This window comes from Salvia miltiorrhiza, chromosome 6, assembly GCF_028751815.1.
Source record: "Salvia miltiorrhiza cultivar Shanhuang (shh) chromosome 6, IMPLAD_Smil_shh, whole genome shotgun sequence".
In the NCBI taxonomy this organism is placed as follows: Eukaryota; Viridiplantae; Streptophyta; class Magnoliopsida; order Lamiales; family Lamiaceae; genus Salvia; species Salvia miltiorrhiza.
The window spans coordinates 3,669,620-3,687,430 of record NC_080392.1 but is presented as its reverse complement, the minus strand read 5'-3'; the positions used below and the strand labels follow the sequence as shown (position 1 = coordinate 3,687,430).

The window sequence follows — 17,811 nt, the reverse complement described above, 5'->3', positions numbered from 1 at the left end:
ATGTTTCGAACTTTCATTTTCTCTTAAAAGATCTCGAACTTTCAACTTTTTTCATAAAATGTCCCGCTATATAAAATTTGGTGACAGAAGATAACTTATCTCGTGCGAATGAAATATTTTGAAAATCTTCAATGTTAAAAAACTATATTAGGAACCACTGTTGGTGGAAAATGTTGAAAGTTCGAGATTTTTTGTCATCTTTCCATCACCGAATTTTGTATAGTGGGACATTTTATGGAAAAAATTGAAAATTTGAAATTTTTTAGAAGAAAATGAAAGTTCGAAATATTTTATAGAAAATACTGAAAGTTCGAAACATAAAACACTATTAACCCTAAAATAAATAGGACTTTTCAACACAATTTGCTGAAGAAAGAGTTGTATTGATCGAAATAATTAGCATTCTTTAATTTTTGAAATTAATGTTGGTAAGTGATAATTACAAGTACCAAAACACATTGTTATCAGTCGGTCAAGCCAGCTAGCATTATACTCATGACTGCATTGAAACTGATCTACAATTAATGCTTCAATCCGTCTTATAGTATGAACTTTTGAATAATAAATGCTAAAAAAAAAAAACTCTACGATGACGGAATTATGAATATAATAGGCACATTAAAAAATAAGGGAAATTATATGGAGCCATAATTATGGCTGCCATAATACCCTTGAAATTTTATGGAAACTATTTATGACTAAAATGTCCCTTTAAATATTTTTGGCATATATTTTATAATGGCTAAGTGTATTCAATACCTCCAATTTCCAAACATATCAAATCCACCGAAAATGAAAAGAACAAAACAACAAATAAATGGCTCCTTAAATTAACTTCTTGATCAAGTTTTCACATATATTAACTCTTCAAATTTTTGGATGTAGGTCTGAGCAGCATAAATGGCTTCATATAATTTCATCATCAATTATCATCATGTCAGTGATCCGATATATATATATATATATATATATTTCAAATTAAAATGAAATAAATATTTGAAATTATGTGTAGATTGTTATTTGTGTTAATTTTAGTGTTAAGATGATTAAAAAAATTATATTAATATTGATTATGAGCGTAGAGTGTTATTGTTAGTGTTAGTGTACATATTGTTAGTGAAGTGACCCGGGTTCGATCCCTCTTGGGAGCGAATTGGAGATCGGAGATATAAGGTGAATTTTGGTGAATGGAGAGATAAGGTGGTTCTTGGAGTGGGATGAGAAACTAATTACTAACATCTAACATGACTTTGCCCGATCAAAAAAAAAAAAAAAATTGGATAGTAGACAAATTTATATTTCAAATTAGATATTTGTACTTAAATACAAATAAAAACATAGCCTCGGTTTATTTCACACCAACTCGATGAGTCTAGTCATATTTATAAAATGAGACATTTTTAACATATAAATTAAGATGATTCAACATTTTTACCTATTAACACATCATATTATATATATATCTAACTCCTATAAAGAAAAATATAAAATATGATTGAAATTTTTTAAGAAATTATCTTGTTCTAGACTTGAAAGATCGTTGAATAAAACTTAGGAAATGGAAGATATATAAATAAAAAAAGTTTATGAAAAAAGAAGCATAAATGTGTTTAGTTTGGTGTGATTTCACAAATATAAAATATAACTAATTTTTTTTAAAAAAATTACCTTAGTTGAGAGATCACTGAAGAAACCTTAGAAAAAAAAAGATGAATTAAGAAAGGTTTTTTTTTTTTAAAGAATAAATTCACTGTGGTTTGTTGTGGTTTAAAAAATAGTATTATAATTCAATTTTTATTTGACAAAAAAAAAGAGAAGATGAAAAAAAAAATAGAAGAAAAGAAGCATAAATACATCAAAGAGGGATATCATTCGTTGAGAGAAATTATGAGAAAGCCTTTACCACTATGATGAGAAATAATTCACATTAATTACTCAATAAAATCCTGAATTTAAAAACGTAATTTCCAACTATGTGTAAAGTTTAATGGTTATTTTAGTTATTAAATAATTTTATAATGTAAATTAACTTTATATATTATTACGAGTGTTACACGTCATAATAAATAAATAAATATTTTCATACACAAACATAAATAAAAAGTTGTAAAATTTTAACGAAGAGAGAGAAAATAAAATATTTTAAATCTTTTTATAACTTATTAATTTTAAAACTATTTTTTGATAATTTTTATACTATATAAAGATATTATCACAGACATATATATTTAAAATGCATACTGAATATTTCTTTACAAATTAAATTTGACGATATTTAGAAAAGAAATAAAATTATCAGAGGGGGGGGGTATGGAGGGGAAAAACTCATTTTTTATAGTATATTATATAGATTTTCTAGTTCATAATTTTTATATTAATTATTCGCAATTTTTAATCAAATATCTGAAATTATGTGTAGATCAATGTTATTTGTGTTAAAAGTGTTAATATGACTAAAAAGAGTATTAATATTGATTATGTGTGTAGACCGTAGAGTGTTAGTGTTTATGTTAGAAGTTACATGCATGCATGATACAATATTTTTAAAACTAATTAATAGGTTAGTAGCTAGGCAAATTCATATTACAAATAAGAATTTTGTACTTAAATACAAATAAAATTTTAAGCTCGGTTCGTTTCATATCGACTCGATCCTCAAATTTTAGGTACCCATTTACTTACTTACTAATAATATGAAGAGTCTAGTCATATTTATAAAATAAGACATTTTTAACATATAATGTAAAATGAATGAACATATTTGCTTATTAACACGCGCGTGCACACGCTGATTAAAATTTAATTATATCATAAATTATATAGTGCTATGATTATTTTCTAATTAATTTGATGGATTATAATTGATACACAATATAGTGGTGTGATTAATCTTAAATATTTAAACTATTTAAAATGTAAAAGTTATTTTTATTTAAAGATTAAAGTTTGAAAAAAACTCTCTCTCACCTCTCATCTCTCCCCTCTAATCTTTTTTTGAATAAATTTATTTTTCAACTATTTTCTATGTTTAAATAAATAATTATAAATATTAAACAAAATCAAAATATAAAAAAAGTACAAAATATATTTTAATAAATAAATAAATATTTAATACACAAACATAAATAAATAAATGTGAAAAAATAATGGAGAGAGAGAGAAAATAAAGTATTTTAAATTTTAAATTTTTCATAAATTATTTATTTAAAATTCATTTTTGATTGGTTTTTTGCATGAATATAGATAAAAATAGTGGAAAAATTGGTGGGAGAAGAGAGAAAAAAATAGAGAGAATAATAGAAGAAGAAAAAAAACTCGCTTTTTATAGTATTATATAGTCATAGAGTCATAGACGAATTAAAATTGCAAGAAATTATTAAAATGATTAGGTAATGAAATCGTGACGATATTGTAGGCCAATAAAGGTAAAGCTTTCAAGTTAAAATGTAAAAGTACATAAACTTAAAATTTGTGTCTTAACTTTATATATATATATATATATATATATATATATATATATATATATAGGGAGAGGTTCAAATAAGAACCACTAAATAAAATTAGAACAGATAACCATTTTAAATCATTCGATCATTCAAATAATATAAAATTCTTGCTTAGTATCCCTTTGAAAAAATCGTCCGGGCTTAATACCCTTAAGTATCCGTCCCCTTATTGGCTTAATATCCCTTTAACATGTCTAAAAATAACTCAATTTATATTAGGAATAATTAATTAGTCAAACATAACATAATTAGTTTAATGTATATAAGGAAATAATCTTTAATTATTAATTAAGGAAAGGAAATATCTGTAGGGATGATATTGTAAAATAATAAATGAATAATTAAATATATAACTATAATAAAATTACCAATTTAACCCATTATGGCAGCCATAATTATGGCTATTTAGCACTACCCAAAAAATAAATACACATGTTTTCAAAAAAATAAATGCACAATGCAGCATCTTATGCCATACTGTGTCATAAATAAACGATACATATCAACTGAATTATGTTTGTTAAATACTCCCTCTGTCCCAACAGTAATATCTCACTTTCTTTAATGAGATGTTCTAATATAAATGTCTCATTCCCTTTTTGGCAATATAATTTAAATAATTTTCACTAACTCACTTTATCTACTTCTTACACATTTTTTAATCTTCATGTCCAAAAATTATGAGACATTATTATTGGGACGGAGGGAGTACTTAAATATAATTTTGCACTCAGAACCAATAAAAAATATCCATTCCAACGTCATCAACTTAGGTGATGGCTGGTGGATGAAGGTTGTATTTACTTTGACTCATTTTCTCTTCAATGTTGAATAATACATTATTTTATGAATGTGATTTTTTTTTTAAAATATTTTTTATCTCTTCATCTTTTCATTTCTAGTAAACATATGATAAAGAATGAAAAAAGATAATATTTTCTTTTTTTATCCATCATTTTCCAATGAAAAATTTACCATCAAAATAAACACACTCGAAATAAAATTGAATGAATTTAAGAGTGGAATAGAATAAAATAGTAGTACTCCTACATTCTTACAACTGGTATCTACATGAAGTGGGAATAAAATGATATTATTATTATTATTATTATTATTATTATTATTATTATTATTATTATTATTATTATTATTATTATTATTATTATTATTATTCCTGCATATCATCCTGCACTTTATTAGGATTGCATCTAAAACAACAAATTAAAACACAAAAAAGTTAAAGGAAGAAAGGAGATTCTTAGCGTTTTATGTTTCGAATTTTCAACTTTTTCCCTAAATTGTTCCAAATTTTCATTTTCTCCAAAAAAAATATTAAACTTTCAACGTTTTCTACAAAATATTTCGAACTTTCAATGTGTCTTCATAAAATGCCCCAAACTTTCATTTACTTCTACAAAACCTCGAATTTTCAGTATTTTCTATAAAATGTCAAGCTACACAAAATTCGGTGGTCGAAAAATATGATTCTTCTCAAATTGATTGCAGTTAAATTCTAAATCTTATACCACTTAGTTGATAATTTAATACTTCTCCAGCGAAACGAGTCATATTTTTTCGGTCACCAAATTTTATATGACAGTACATTTTATAGAAACGATGAAAGTTTGGACTTTTTATGAGAAAACAAAAATTCAAAATATTTTATAAAAAACGTTGAAATTTCAAAATATAAAATACTAGCCACCAACCCTAAAAAAAAAAATGAAAGATTGAAATATATACACGTCTTTACATTACAAGATTAGCAGAAAAACAAATCAACAAAATCACAAATTAGGCTCTACTCAAACCCAAAACACTCTTGCTTCAAAAAAAAAAGAAAAAAAAAGAAAGCCTACTCCCCAAACAACTCCATGCTACTAACCCCATTCAAATCCTCCATAGACACAGACCTGAGCTTCTCCATGGCTTTCTCCGCAAACATGGCGCCGGAGACGCTTGCGAGCCCCGGATTCTGGCTGTTGAGCACCGAGAAAACCGTGGCCTGCTCGAAGCCGGCGTTGAAGCAGAAATGCAGCAGCCCTTTAGGAAACACGAACACCTCCCCCTGCCCCAGCCGTTTCTGAAACACCCGGTTCGCGGAGTCCACGAACCCGGCCGCCACCACCCCGGCCCTCACGAACATCACCTCGGAGGCGCGGGGGTGGGCGTGCGGCATCACCATGCCGTCCACGTCCATGTCCGTCCGGGCCGCGGAGAGCCCCAGGGTGTTCAGCCCGGGGAACTCCGCGGCCGTGGCCAGGGTCGTGGACGACCGGTAGAAGTTGTCGGTGTCCCCGGGCGAGCCCAGCACCGACGACTTGAAGTCCGACGCCGTCACCTCCGACGGCGCCTTGCACGGGTAGCCGTTGAAGAAGATTTTCTGGTTCGCGGGGTCGCCCGGGCAGACGTCGTAGAGGTTGTCGCCGTCGCCGCCGATGCAGGGGCGGATGGAGGCCAAGAGGGAGGCCAGGAGGAGGTGCAGTAGTTTGTGGTGTTTCATCGCTTTTTGTGTGTGTGTGTGTGTTTATTTTTGGAAATGTGGTTTATATATATGAATATTGGGAGGTGGAAAATTGAGTTTGCAGCATGTGGAAGTAATTAAAATGGTTTTAGGCTTGGAGTTCACTTCACTTAATTATTGCTTAAGGAGTAAAAAGCACATTTGCTTTAGAAAAAGACAAAAAGTTGAGCTAGATGCATTCACGTGTGAGGTTGGATGCAATGGCGAATTTTTAGTGGGAGCTGAATTTGTACGGGATTCGGGGTAATAGTAATTTTGTTATTTTTGGTTATTTTGTAAAGCTCATTTTTTTATTACTTAAACAGACATAATAATAATTACGAACAATATTTTTTCAGTCTATTTTCTATAAAAATACAGTCCACTTCTAAGTTTTTCTTACTTAATGCATTACATGCAATCCACCTCTATGTTTTAAAAAAAATCTGTTTCGTTTCCTATAAAATAAACAAATTTTTAGTAGTAATAATTATAAAAATTGAAATTATTCCATTCACAAACTACATTTTTCCAAATTAACTACATCAAACCCTTTCAAATTGAGGAGATGCATAAATTGAGGGCAAATTGTGCCTCGCAATCGACTACAAAATTAACAATTACATTCTAACACCTAACAAATTACATTCCATCCAATAATGAAATTCGAATCGCAAAGTAATAATATATACTTTCTTCGTCCATGAAAATAAGTCATAATTTGTTATTCTCCTCAGTCTAAAAAAATCTGTCATAACCTATTTTTAGTAATGATTTGATTAATGTGAGCATCTTTAATTCACTAACTTAATTACTTTTTTCTACTTTTCTTAACTTGTGGACCATTTTCTCCGGATCACTAAAGTGACAACTTCACAAATTGCAAATAAAAAGAAAAGTCCCACGTTAAATATTCGCTATGTGAAGGGGTCGAATTCGGAAAATCCTAATAGCTATACGAGCACCTCCAACGGCGGTGTCTTAGAGGGGTGTCTTAGGAGTGGGCCACTACAAGAAAAAAAGCCTATTACTACACCCTTTTTATGACACCATTAGAGATGTGTTGTAATATATATTTTATTGCGACATTTGATTCGATACATTAATTTAATGTATAAATAATTTATACTATTGCAACATGAAAAATTAATGTCGTAGTATACGGTCAATAGTGGCATCGTTATGTGTCTCTAAAACATGAAATAAATTTCCCCTAAAAAGAATATAAAATAGATTTCTTAGCCTTTATCTTCAAAAATTAATTAGCCATGAAAAAAATTGAGGCCCCGCCACAATAAACTTTGCGCCAACTATTTTCACCATAATTATTGAATTTTCACATTAAAATATTTTAATTGAAAGATAACTTCTCCCACCCTACCCACCCCCACACGAAGAGATGGAGAAAGCTCACATCCAATCTCCTCTGCCACCGGCCCACTCTGCTCCATTACCTCTTCAATTTCTTACTTCTCACACACAGACTCTACTGCCACCATCTAGTCCTCTTCGATTCATCTGCTAACTTTGCTAACTTGTTATTTCTCTTCAGCCTCCACCCACATGTGGCGCGGCTATTTACGCTGCCTCGTTCTGGAGATTTTCAATAGTTTTCAAATGGTATGAACCCTAACTTGTCTAATTGACCCTGTAGGAGACATATTTGCTTGATGAATTTGATTTCAAATATTCGTTTGATTTCAAATATTGGCTTGTGACTATGGAGAGGTAGGAGGGGCATGCGATAAAGGTGAAATAATGGACAGCTATATGAAGCTCACTATGGTGGTCAGAGGTTAGGAATTTTTGACTTATTTATGTTTGGGAATTATATTTTGTTAAATTTGTTTGTATTTGCGGTGGTTTTCACTGAAATTGAATTTTATATAGATGTTTGGTAAATGGATGATAGATTTGAAGAATAGGGGGTACTGAGTGATCAAGAAACCCTACATATGGATAAGCATTGCGCCGAGAGGGGAGATGGTTAACTACCTGGATCCAGAAGGGAGGGCGGAGCTAACCGCAGAAGATTTGATGGCGGAATCGGGGGTTGTGGAGAGTGAGTTGATTCAGGTGAATGTGAATTTCATTGGGGATTGCCATGTGGTGGTGGAGGAGATAGAAAACTCTCCAGGAACAACTCTTTCTATGTTAGTTTTTCTAGGTGTAGTTCTTTAACTTTTTTGCTTCTTTTCTTTTTCTATTTCGACCCACGTCTCTTTTAATCATATTGTGTGGAAAAATTGTTGATTTTGCACTCTTCAGTTTATTAGTTTTCTTCTGATTTTATTTGTCTTGGTTATGTTTGAATCAATGCCAGGTATATTCCTAAAGGGATACTTTTTTATCTTCTTTGCTTGGAACCAGAGAGACCTTGGAACTTGACTGTATGATCTATCTTTACATTACTCTGATCAATTTTCTTACTGTTATTCCTTTAGCCACTATTTGATATATACCTATTTCATATTAGTGCTTATTATGGTATGGAATCAATTTGTTGGTCAATTTTTTGATGATGTTAGTTTCTACATTTGCTAGTTTGTATAACATAACTTAGTAGCTTCTTTTAAATGGATATTAGTGAACCTGAAAAAAGAATATAAATTTTGTTTGGAGCTTCGAACTAATTCTCATATTCGCTTGATTTGTCTGAAGTTTATTGAACTAATTTTGTTTATTTAAATTGTGCTTGGATAATCTAGTTGTGTCTACTACAGCCTGGGGTCTCATTCCTAAGCTGAATGTACAAATAAAATTTTGATCTCATTGAGCCTGAGTCAACTTTTATAAACCTTTTGTTGGATTTAGAACTTTCAAGATACCTGCTGTATTTCCGATATATTTTGTGGTAGAGAACAAGTGCTTTGGAGAAATCTCTGAGGGAAAATGTTGGTTGGCAGAAATTGATAAAGAGAGGCATGCACGCTTTGAAGAAGCCACAATACGAGGTTTGTCATGTTTTTACGCTCAACTCAGTTAGTCTCTATGATTTTAAAAGTAAAGTTGGTTTCTTTTCCAGTAATGCTATATTGATCCTGGAATTGCAAGTGAGAAAGAGTTGGAGGAGCTCAAGGACATACAAGGTACTTATCATAGAAAAATTATGGTATTTTTTTTTTTTTTAATTGTGCCATCAAAGAATTGGAATTATCAATTTCATGTATTCTAAAGTTTCCACTTCATATTAATTTAAGTCATTTATTTAGATATGCTCTATTTTATTATTTGTGTTTTTGTTTGTGAAAGTGATAATCTAGACAATACTTGTATTACCAGATAACTGGAATTTGAAAGCATATTTAATGAATAAAGTGGGAGAACTATTTTTGTTACTTATTATATCATCTGCAAACATAAGAACTATTTTGCCTTTAGCAAGCATTAATATGTGCAGTGATGTGAGTAACTTCTTTTGATTGATGCTTCAGTAGGATAAATTGAAATATCTTGTATCCTAGTTGGTTCTCCTCATTTAGAAATTTTATGTCAGATGATACTCATTTTTCTATTGTGTTGAGTTCATATGTTGGGGATATTAAACACAACTTAGAGATCTAAAGATATTCGTTATAAATTCTTTGAGTTCAGTTTTGTGCGCTACATATGGATTTGTTTATTACTTTCCACTAAAAGAGATTTGCATTTTGCAGAAGACATCAGAGAAGAGAAGCAGCAGATGCTCCACACAACTCATTTTTCTACTAAGTGTTGAGATCATGTGTTGGGTATATTCAACAAAACTTAGAGTTCTAAATATGTTTGCTATAAGTTTCTGAGTTCATATTTGTGCCTATATATATATATTTGATTCTTTTTAATAATGGAGATTTTCATTTTGCAGATACTTTTTGATAAGAGAGATTTACATCTTGCAGAAGACAGTAGAGAGTTGGAAGAATAACACGGTAGCATGAGAATTATGTATTGGTTTTAGTTTTAGCCATCTCATTAGATAGTTGTTATGTTAGTGCTACTTCATCAAGAGCTGATAAGATTCTCTAGATTTTTTAGTTATTTTTCTCAATTACTTTTTTATTGATACAACTTTGTAATTGTTTCAAATTTGAAATAAATAGAAAATATTTTATTTCAATTTAATGTATTTTAGTTATTTGTTCTCTTTGTTCTAATTTACTAAAATAGAAATTGTAAATAAAAATTGTAGAATATAAAGCTTAATGTGAATTTAAAATATTCAAAAGTAAATTTTCAATGAATTAACGTGTCTATTTTAATTATTGAATCGTGTATCCTAGAAAATTTAAATAAATTACGAATAAAGTATAGAGACATTTAAAGATGTCACAATAACTCAAAGTTATAAAAGTCAAACGACACCTAAAATGACACTTTTGACTGTCTTTATACCTAAAAAGGGCTTTTGCTACACTCTAACAGGCGACACCTAAAATTACTGTGGAGATAGATCAGATGTTGTTATAAGTACTTATTTAAGAAAAATATTTATTTTCAACTTTTTCCCTAAATTGTTCCAAATTTTCATTTTCTCCAAAAAAAATATTAAACTTTCAACGTTTTCTACAAAATATTTCGAACTTTCAATGTGTCTTCATAAAATGCCCCAAACTTTCATTTACTTCTACAAAACCTCGAATTTTCAGTATTTTCTATAAAATGTCAAGCTACACAAAATTCGGTGGTCGAAAAATATGATTCTTCTCAAATTGATTGCAGTTAAATTCTAAATCTTATACCACTTAGTTGATAATTTAATACTTCTCCAGCGAAACGAGTCATATTTTTTCGGTCACCAAATTTTATATGACAGTACATTTTATAGAAACGATGAAAGTTTGGACTTTTTATGAGAAAACAAAAATTCAAAATATTTTATAAAAAACGTTGAAATTTCAAAATATAAAATACTAGCCACCAACCCTAAAAAAAAAAATGAAAGATTGAAATATATACACGTCTTTACATTACAAGATTAGCAGAAAAACAAATCAACAAAATCACAAATTAGGCTCTACTCAAACCCAAAACACTCTTGCTTCAAAAAAAAAAGAAAAAAAAAGAAAGCCTACTCCCCAAACAACTCCATGCTACTAACCCCATTCAAATCCTCCATAGACACAGACCTGAGCTTCTCCATGGCTTTCTCCGCAAACATGGCGCCGGAGACGCTTGCGAGCCCCGGATTCTGGCTGTTGAGCACCGAGAAAACCGTGGCCTGCTCGAAGCCGGCGTTGAAGCAGAAATGCAGCAGCCCTTTAGGAAACACGAACACCTCCCCCTGCCCCAGCCGTTTCTGAAACACCCGGTTCGCGGAGTCCACGAACCCGGCCGCCACCACCCCGGCCCTCACGAACATCACCTCGGAGGCGCGGGGGTGGGCGTGCGGCATCACCATGCCGTCCACGTCCATGTCCGTCCGGGCCGCGGAGAGCCCCAGGGTGTTCAGCCCGGGGAACTCCGCGGCCGTGGCCAGGGTCGTGGACGACCGGTAGAAGTTGTCGGTGTCCCCGGGCGAGCCCAGCACCGACGACTTGAAGTCCGACGCCGTCACCTCCGACGGCGCCTTGCACGGGTAGCCGTTGAAGAAGATTTTCTGGTTCGCGGGGTCGCCCGGGCAGACGTCGTAGAGGTTGTCGCCGTCGCCGCCGATGCAGGGGCGGATGGAGGCCAAGAGGGAGGCCAGGAGGAGGTGCAGTAGTTTGTGGTGTTTCATCGCTTTTTGTGTGTGTGTGTGTGTTTATTTTTGGAAATGTGGTTTATATATATGAATATTGGGAGGTGGAAAATTGAGTTTGCAGCATGTGGAAGTAATTAAAATGGTTTTAGGCTTGGAGTTCACTTCACTTAATTATTGCTTAAGGAGTAAAAAGCACATTTGCTTTAGAAAAAGACAAAAAGTTGAGCTAGATGCATTCACGTGTGAGGTTGGATGCAATGGCGAATTTTTAGTGGGAGCTGAATTTGTACGGGATTCGGGGTAATAGTAATTTTGTTATTTTTGGTTATTTTGTAAAGCTCATTTTTTTATTACTTAAACAGACATAATAATAATTACGAACAATATTTTTTCAGTCTATTTTCTATAAAAATACAGTCCACTTCTAAGTTTTTCTTACTTAATGCATTACATGCAATCCACCTCTATGTTTTAAAAAAAATCTGTTTCGTTTCCTATAAAATAAACAAATTTTTAGTAGTAATAATTATAAAAATTGAAATTATTCCATTCACAAACTACATTTTTCCAAATTAACTACATCAAACCCTTTCAAATTGAGGAGATGCATAAATTGAGGGCAAATTGTGCCTCGCAATCGACTACAAAATTAACAATTACATTCTAACACCTAACAAATTACATTCCATCCAATAATGAAATTCGAATCGCAAAGTAATAATATATACTTTCTTCGTCCATGAAAATAAGTCATAATTTGTTATTCTCCTCAGTCTAAAAAAATCTGTCATAACCTATTTTTAGTAATGATTTGATTAATGTGAGCATCTTTAATTCACTAACTTAATTACTTTTTTCTACTTTTCTTAACTTGTGGACCATTTTCTCCGGATCACTAAAGTGACAACTTCACAAATTGCAAATAAAAAGAAAAGTCCCACGTTAAATATTCGCTATGTGAAGGGGTCGAATTCGGAAAATCCTAATAGCTATACGAGCACCTCCAACGGCGGTGTCTTAGAGGGGTGTCTTAGGAGTGGGCCCCATCTAAGACACACCTTTCTTCAATGCATTGTGTCTTAGGTCGGTGCTTAAATCCACATTTCCACAAAATTCATATTTCTACACTTTTATTTTAAAATTTCTAATTTCATTAAAAATAAAATTAAACATTACAATAATTAAAATAAAATTAAAAATATAATTAAAATACGATAATAAAATAAAAAATAACATAATTTCCTAATTTAAATAAGCCCTCGACGCTTGAGCACTTCTTGGACTAGGTGGTTGTGCAAGGCCAATTGTGCCTCTGTCATACCCGTCATGTCCTTGTTCAAGAGCTTCATATTCATCTCCTCTCGTTTCATCTCGGCTTGCATTTTTTTGACCTCGGCGATTTTCCCCGTTTTGAGAGCATGCTCCCTCATGCTTTCGGCCACCTTCTCGAGGGCGTCGGAGAACGTCGAACCTCCTCCCGAAGACCCTTCTCCCTTCTTCGCCTTGCCCTTGTCTCGCTTTGCCGCTTTTTGGCCTTGGGGTCTCGTCATGACACTCGGATCCGAAGAAGTAGTGGTTGCTCCACCATCGGAGCCCTTCGACTTTTTTGCGGAGTGGACATCCCCGGCTTGCGACGTGAATCTTTGGCATTCACGAAGCACTTTCCAAGCTTTGACGTAGGAGAATTGCTTCTTGAAATTCGCCTCGAACATCGTATGGGCTTGTTGGAAGATTTGATCGTCGCTCATACCACTCCCCCAATTGTCCTTGCAAGTATTGTAGAAGCCCTCGAAGAATTTCGTCTCCTTTTGGATACGGGCGAAGTGGGATTTGAGATGATCCGGCTTTCGCGGCGGCGCTCCCGACGTATTGAGCACGTTGAATTTCTCCGCGATTGCTCCCCAATATTGGAGCAACTTTTGAGAGGTCCCCAAAATAGGATTGTGGGTTGCCTCGGCCCACAAGATTGCCACGAGCTCGGACTCCTCGCTAGAATATGCAGCGCGGGTGCCCTTGGCTTTCGGCTTCACCTCCTCCGGCTCTTCTTGGACGTTGGCGTTTGCCGCCGGCGTGGGAACATTTCCCGTAGCCAAGACATTGGAGGCTTGTGAAAATGGAGCAAACCCCATCATTGGAAGCCTCGATCCGCCTTGTTGCTCGAGGTATTCATCGAATTCACGATCCATTTAAAATTGTAGAAGAGCGAATTGTTGTTGGGAGAGAATTGTAGTTGAGAATGTGGTGAATTTGAAAGAGTGGAAGAGTGGTATTTATAGAAGGGGAAAAATAAAATAAAAAATAAAAAAATAAAAAAGAAAATCAAAATAGCCGTTCCATTGTCAACGGTCGAATTTAAAAAAAAAATAAAACCAACGGTCAGTTTTTAAATAAAAAAATGATTTTCGATTTATTTTTTTTTTTTAACCATACTCCTTCGCCGCTCGCCCCGGGTCTTGCCTTCAACGCCGCCTCGCATCACGCCGCGTCTCCAGTGCGGCTGCTCCCTCTTCGCCCCGCGTCGACCCAGCTCTCAACACGAGCGCTAGAGATGCTACATAGTATAGATTGAGAATACACAAACTTTTACTATTCATTAATTATTAGAATAATGTTTTTGGAACGTGGGTTAAATGTGGAATCGTAAAATTTAATTAATTTAATATTATGTTTATAAAGTACAAGCATGCTTTCTCCAAAATAATTAAATTTTAGTGAAGTGGGAACTCATTTTAGAATCCAAGAACTTCAATCGACTGTTGTTGCTCGATCTTCATGTTCGTGTCGGTGGATCTGTCCACGTATGGCACCTCCAATGAGGTTGTGTAAGAATTTTCCAAATTCGAAAAAGGAGAAAATGAAGCAAGAAAAAGGACATTGTTCACACCACGTCATTTGTGACATCACATTTGTGTCTCAAACAAAAAAACATAAAATTCCGATTCGGACATCGAAAAAGTGGTCGCACTTTGTGAAATACAGTACTTCATATCATATTAATTTAAGCGGAAATCTATACATATATTAAAGCATAGAAACTTGGGGGAATGTGATTCCCGCCAAGAGCACACCTCTTTTATCCAATGTGTATTTATGCCTTTATTTTGTGTATGTTGGGCATTAACCAATTCTGCAGTCTTGGCTCCAAAATATGGAGCCCAAATTCAAATTCAAAAATTTTTGGAGCCCAAATTTATTGTTGATAAATGTGAGCTTTTTTCTATAAATAGGGGACTCTGATTATTTCAGATGACATTTTCAGCTTGCAATCTTTCTCTCTCTACTCTTGGTATCAGCTTGCAATCTTTCTCCATTATTTACTCTTGGTTTCTTTATTGCTTCTTTATGCTATTTTAATTTTACTGGTGCTATTTTTCTTTTTATTCTGTTTAGTTTTTTTGCTGTTTATTATTAGTTTCAATTACAACTAAGATACAAATTTATACACTTTTTTCTACTTTACACACAAAGTCTAAAAATGTAGCTAATATATCTGAATTTTTGCAGCAGATCAAGACCGCAGAAGATTAAGACTGAATCTTTCAGTGGAAGTATTACCACTGAGATCTGAAGTATTACCACTGAGATCTGCAAAAGGCACAAGTAAAAGTTAGCATATAAAGATCATTTCATATACTAATATACAATGATAATTACAATATGAAATACAATGATAATCTATACATATATTAAAGCATAGAAACTTGGGGGAATGTGATTCCCGCCAAGAGCACACCTCTTTTATCCAATGTGTATTTATGCCTTTATTTTGTGTATGTTGGGCATTAACCAATTCTGCAGTCTTGGCTCCAAAATATGGAGCCCAAATTCAAATTCAAAAATTTTTGGAGCCCAAATTTATTGTTGATAAATGTGAGCTTTTTTCTATAAATAGGGGACTCTGATTATTTCAGATGACATTTTCAGCTTGCAATCTTTCTCTCTCTACTCTTGGTATCAGCTTGCAATCTTTCTCCATTATTTACTCTTGGTTTCTTTATTGCTTCTTTATGCTATTTTAATTTTACTGGTGCTATTTTTCTTTTTATTCTGTTTAGTTTTTTTGCTGTTTATTATTAGTTTCAATTACAACTAAGATACAAATTTATACACTTTTTTCTACTTTACACACAAAGTCTAAAAATGTAGCTAATATATCTGAATTTTTGCAGCAGATCAAGACCGCAGAAGATTAAGACTGAATCTTTCAGTGGAAGTATTACCACTGAGATCTGAAGTATTACCACTGAGATCTGCAAAAGGCACAAGTAAAAGTTAGCATAGAAAATTTATATCATTTTTATAAGAGAAAGTATATCAGTAGCAAAAAAACTGTCGAAAGATAATGAATTTGTGTGGATGTTCATAGATCTACATGCGAAAGAAAATAAAGATGTTCATAGATCTACAAAAATCAAATGCGAAAAACAGACTGCAAACAAGAGCAAAGATGTTCATAGATCTACTGAATCAGATGCCAAAAAATAGTACTGAAATCAGATCTGCGAGAAATATTTTTTGTTTATAGATTTTTCAAAAAATCAGATGCCCAAAACAGATGGACAAAAATCAGGCAACTGAAGAAATATTCTTTGTTGGAAATATATCCATTAATTTCTGCATAACTTGAAAGACAAAAAGGAAGACAAAATATAGAAAATCAAAGATACGGGAGCTCAACATTCTCTAGCTTAAGTGCAAAAGGGGTGGGGAACAAAATCAGGAGATAAAGAAAATTATGCATATCAGTCGTCCTCCATATGTTACATGCATACAAGCAAAACAGACAAATTATTGGAACGAAGGATGCACATAAAATCGGTCAAATAACAGTTAATTTCAACTTAACTTTACACCACAAGCTTCTTGGGATACTTCAGATCTGCGAAAAATATTTTTTTTTGTTTATAGATTTTTCAAAAAATCAGATGCCCAAAACAGATAGACAAAAATCAGATGACGAAAATATCTTACTGTATTAAACAAGTTGTTGTTTCAAAATTTGTGGCTAAATGAAAAAAAAATAATCCATTCAGCAAGAAAAAATATACATGGAGATCGCAAGAATTAAAGATGCAGTCGAGGGAGGAGGCCGAGATCTGGAAGCTAGGGCTGGGCGACGCCGTAGTTTGAAACTCGGACGGCGGCGGCTGGTTAAGGGCTGAGCAGAGGGAGGCAACGGCTCATTTATCGTCGTCGAGGAGATAGGCGACACCGCGTGGAGCGTCGTCTAGATGTGAGGCCGGAGTTGGTAGTTTAGGGATCTAAGGGTTTTCGAACCGCGGCTTTGCCGTGATACGGTTGCAAGTTTTTCTCCGGCAGAGGGAGAGAGAAGACGATAGAGAGAACGTTTGAGCTTCTCGCCGGCAGGTGGAAGAAAGTCGGCAGAGGGAGAGAGAAGACAAGGGAGAGCACGGATGTGAGAAGAAATGAGAGAGAAGAAGCGGCGCTGAACCCTAATTTTAGAGGAGATGAGTATTTAACTTGTATTTTAGGGTTGAAAAGTGTGGATGGGCTGAATTAAATTTATTGGGCTGTATTTATTTAATTGGGCTGAATTTATTGTACTGTATTTAATTGGGCTGTATTTATTTAATTGTTCTATTACTAATTCTTCTTTAAGAAAATAAACCATTAATTTATGAGTAACAATTAACAAATACGTTATTCAACAAATCATTATTTTTATTTGTGTACATTTTCAAAAATATTATAATACAATTGTTATTCGTATGTTGGATGCTAAAAATTAAAATGGTAATATATTGTACTTAATTGTACAAAGATAGAAAATTAATATGAAATTTATTATGTAAAAATTTATTATTGAGAATATATACAAATTGATTATGTAAAAATAATTAATTGAAATTTATTCCGTAAAATAATAAAGAGAAGATGTACAAATTAATTCTGTGAAATCTGTACAGATTAATTAAGATTTCAATGGAGAAATAGTTTAATGAAAATAAGATTATATACGTAAATATGAATATGAAACATATCTTTCAAAAATAAAAATATTAAAATATTTCAGTTAATAGTTTATGAAGAACATAATAATAATAATAAAAGATCGTAAAGAAAAAGAATTAGATGACCTGATACGGTGATTGAAAGAAGAAAATTATAAAGATAATTAT

At 32.9% G+C, this 17,811-nt stretch overlaps 4 protein-coding genes and 1 long non-coding RNA gene across 56 annotated transcripts; 1 reads left to right on the top strand and 4 right to left on the bottom strand.

Annotated features, from left to right (window-relative positions):
* Positions 1 to 5,222: 5,222 nt before the first annotated feature.
* LOC130988008 (germin-like protein subfamily 3 member 4) lies at positions 5,223 to 6,144 on the bottom strand. Its single transcript, XM_057911747.1, has one exon. It carries the CDS (start codon positions 6,007 to 6,009, stop codon positions 5,362 to 5,364), a length of 648 nt encoding a protein of 215 aa, XP_057767730.1. The 5' UTR covers positions 6,010 to 6,144; the 3' UTR covers positions 5,223 to 5,361.
* Positions 6,145 to 7,302: 1,158 nt separating this feature from the next.
* On the top strand, positions 7,303 to 10,108 carry LOC130988005 (uncharacterized). Of its 50 annotated transcripts, none has more exons than XR_009089941.1 (8): positions 7,342 to 7,629; positions 7,742 to 7,804; positions 7,922 to 8,176; positions 8,333 to 8,399; positions 8,916 to 8,963; positions 9,035 to 9,098; positions 9,666 to 9,740; positions 9,857 to 10,108. XR_009089941.1 is itself a non-coding variant. In XM_057911744.1 (6 exons), the coding sequence occupies exons 2-5, from the start codon at positions 7,993 to 7,995 to the stop codon at positions 9,014 to 9,016; spliced, it is 336 nt and encodes a 111-aa protein (XP_057767727.1). In that variant the 5' UTR covers positions 7,369 to 7,804; positions 7,922 to 7,992; the 3' UTR covers positions 9,017 to 9,098; positions 9,857 to 10,108. The 50 variants fall into 50 exon arrangements, 4 of the variants coding, with proteins under 4 accessions (XP_057767727.1, XP_057767725.1, XP_057767726.1 ...); XR_009089937.1 differs by having other exon boundaries at positions 7,736 to 7,804; XR_009089931.1 differs by having other exon boundaries at positions 7,368 to 7,629; positions 7,922 to 8,085; positions 8,868 to 8,963.
* Positions 10,109 to 10,920: 812 nt separating this feature from the next.
* On the bottom strand, positions 10,921 to 11,842 carry LOC130988003 (germin-like protein subfamily 3 member 4). Its single transcript, XM_057911739.1, has one exon. It carries the CDS (start codon positions 11,705 to 11,707, stop codon positions 11,060 to 11,062), a length of 648 nt encoding a protein of 215 aa, XP_057767722.1. The 5' UTR covers positions 11,708 to 11,842; the 3' UTR covers positions 10,921 to 11,059.
* Positions 11,843 to 12,252: 410 nt separating this feature from the next.
* On the bottom strand, positions 12,253 to 13,857 carry LOC130990058 (glutathione S-transferase T3-like). The gene is made up of 2 exons (XM_057914256.1): positions 12,946 to 13,857; positions 12,253 to 12,312 (listed from the first exon to the last, which is right to left on the bottom strand). Exons 1-2 carry the CDS (start codon positions 13,855 to 13,857, stop codon positions 12,253 to 12,255), a joined length of 972 nt encoding a protein of 323 aa, XP_057770239.1.
* Positions 13,858 to 15,704: 1,847 nt separating this feature from the next.
* On the bottom strand, positions 15,705 to 17,259 carry LOC130988004 (uncharacterized). Of its 3 annotated transcripts, none has more exons than XR_009089903.1 (2): positions 16,643 to 17,259; positions 15,705 to 15,921 (listed from the first exon to the last, which is right to left on the bottom strand). It is a non-coding gene; the product is annotated as an uncharacterized LOC130988004 (long non-coding RNA). The 3 variants fall into 3 exon arrangements; XR_009089905.1 differs by having other exon boundaries at positions 16,720 to 17,259; XR_009089904.1 differs by lacking the exon at positions 15,705 to 15,921 and adding an exon at positions 16,378 to 16,550.
* Positions 17,260 to 17,811: the final 552 nt, after the last annotated feature.

What these genes read in the sequence shown, in the direction of transcription:
- LOC130988008 (XM_057911747.1), bottom strand. Translation starts at nt 6,009, where the DNA reads ATGAAACACCACAAACTACTGCACCTCCTCCTGGCCTCCCTCTTGGCC.
- LOC130990058 (XM_057914256.1), bottom strand. Translation starts at nt 13,857, where the DNA reads ATGGATCGTGAATTCGATGAATACCTCGAGCAACAAGGCGGATCGAGG. An exon ending in ACAACCACCTAGTCCAAGAA is followed by an intron (nt 12,313 to 12,945) that starts GTGCTCAAGCGT and finishes TTAATTTTGTAG; the next exon opens with TCGATTGCGAGGCACAATTT.
- LOC130988005 (XM_057911744.1), top strand. Translation starts at nt 7,993, where the DNA reads ATGGTTAACTACCTGGATCCAGAAGGGAGGGCGGAGCTAACCGCAGAA. An exon ending in CCAGGAACAACTCTTTCTAT is followed by an intron (nt 8,163 to 8,332) that starts GTTAGTTTTTCT and finishes AATCAATGCCAG; the next exon opens with GTATATTCCTAAAGGGATAC. An exon ending in AGAGACCTTGGAACTTGACT is followed by an intron (nt 8,400 to 8,867) that starts GTATGATCTATC and finishes ATTTTGTGGTAG; the next exon opens with AGAACAAGTGCTTTGGAGAA.
- LOC130988003 (XM_057911739.1), bottom strand. Translation starts at nt 11,707, where the DNA reads ATGAAACACCACAAACTACTGCACCTCCTCCTGGCCTCCCTCTTGGCC.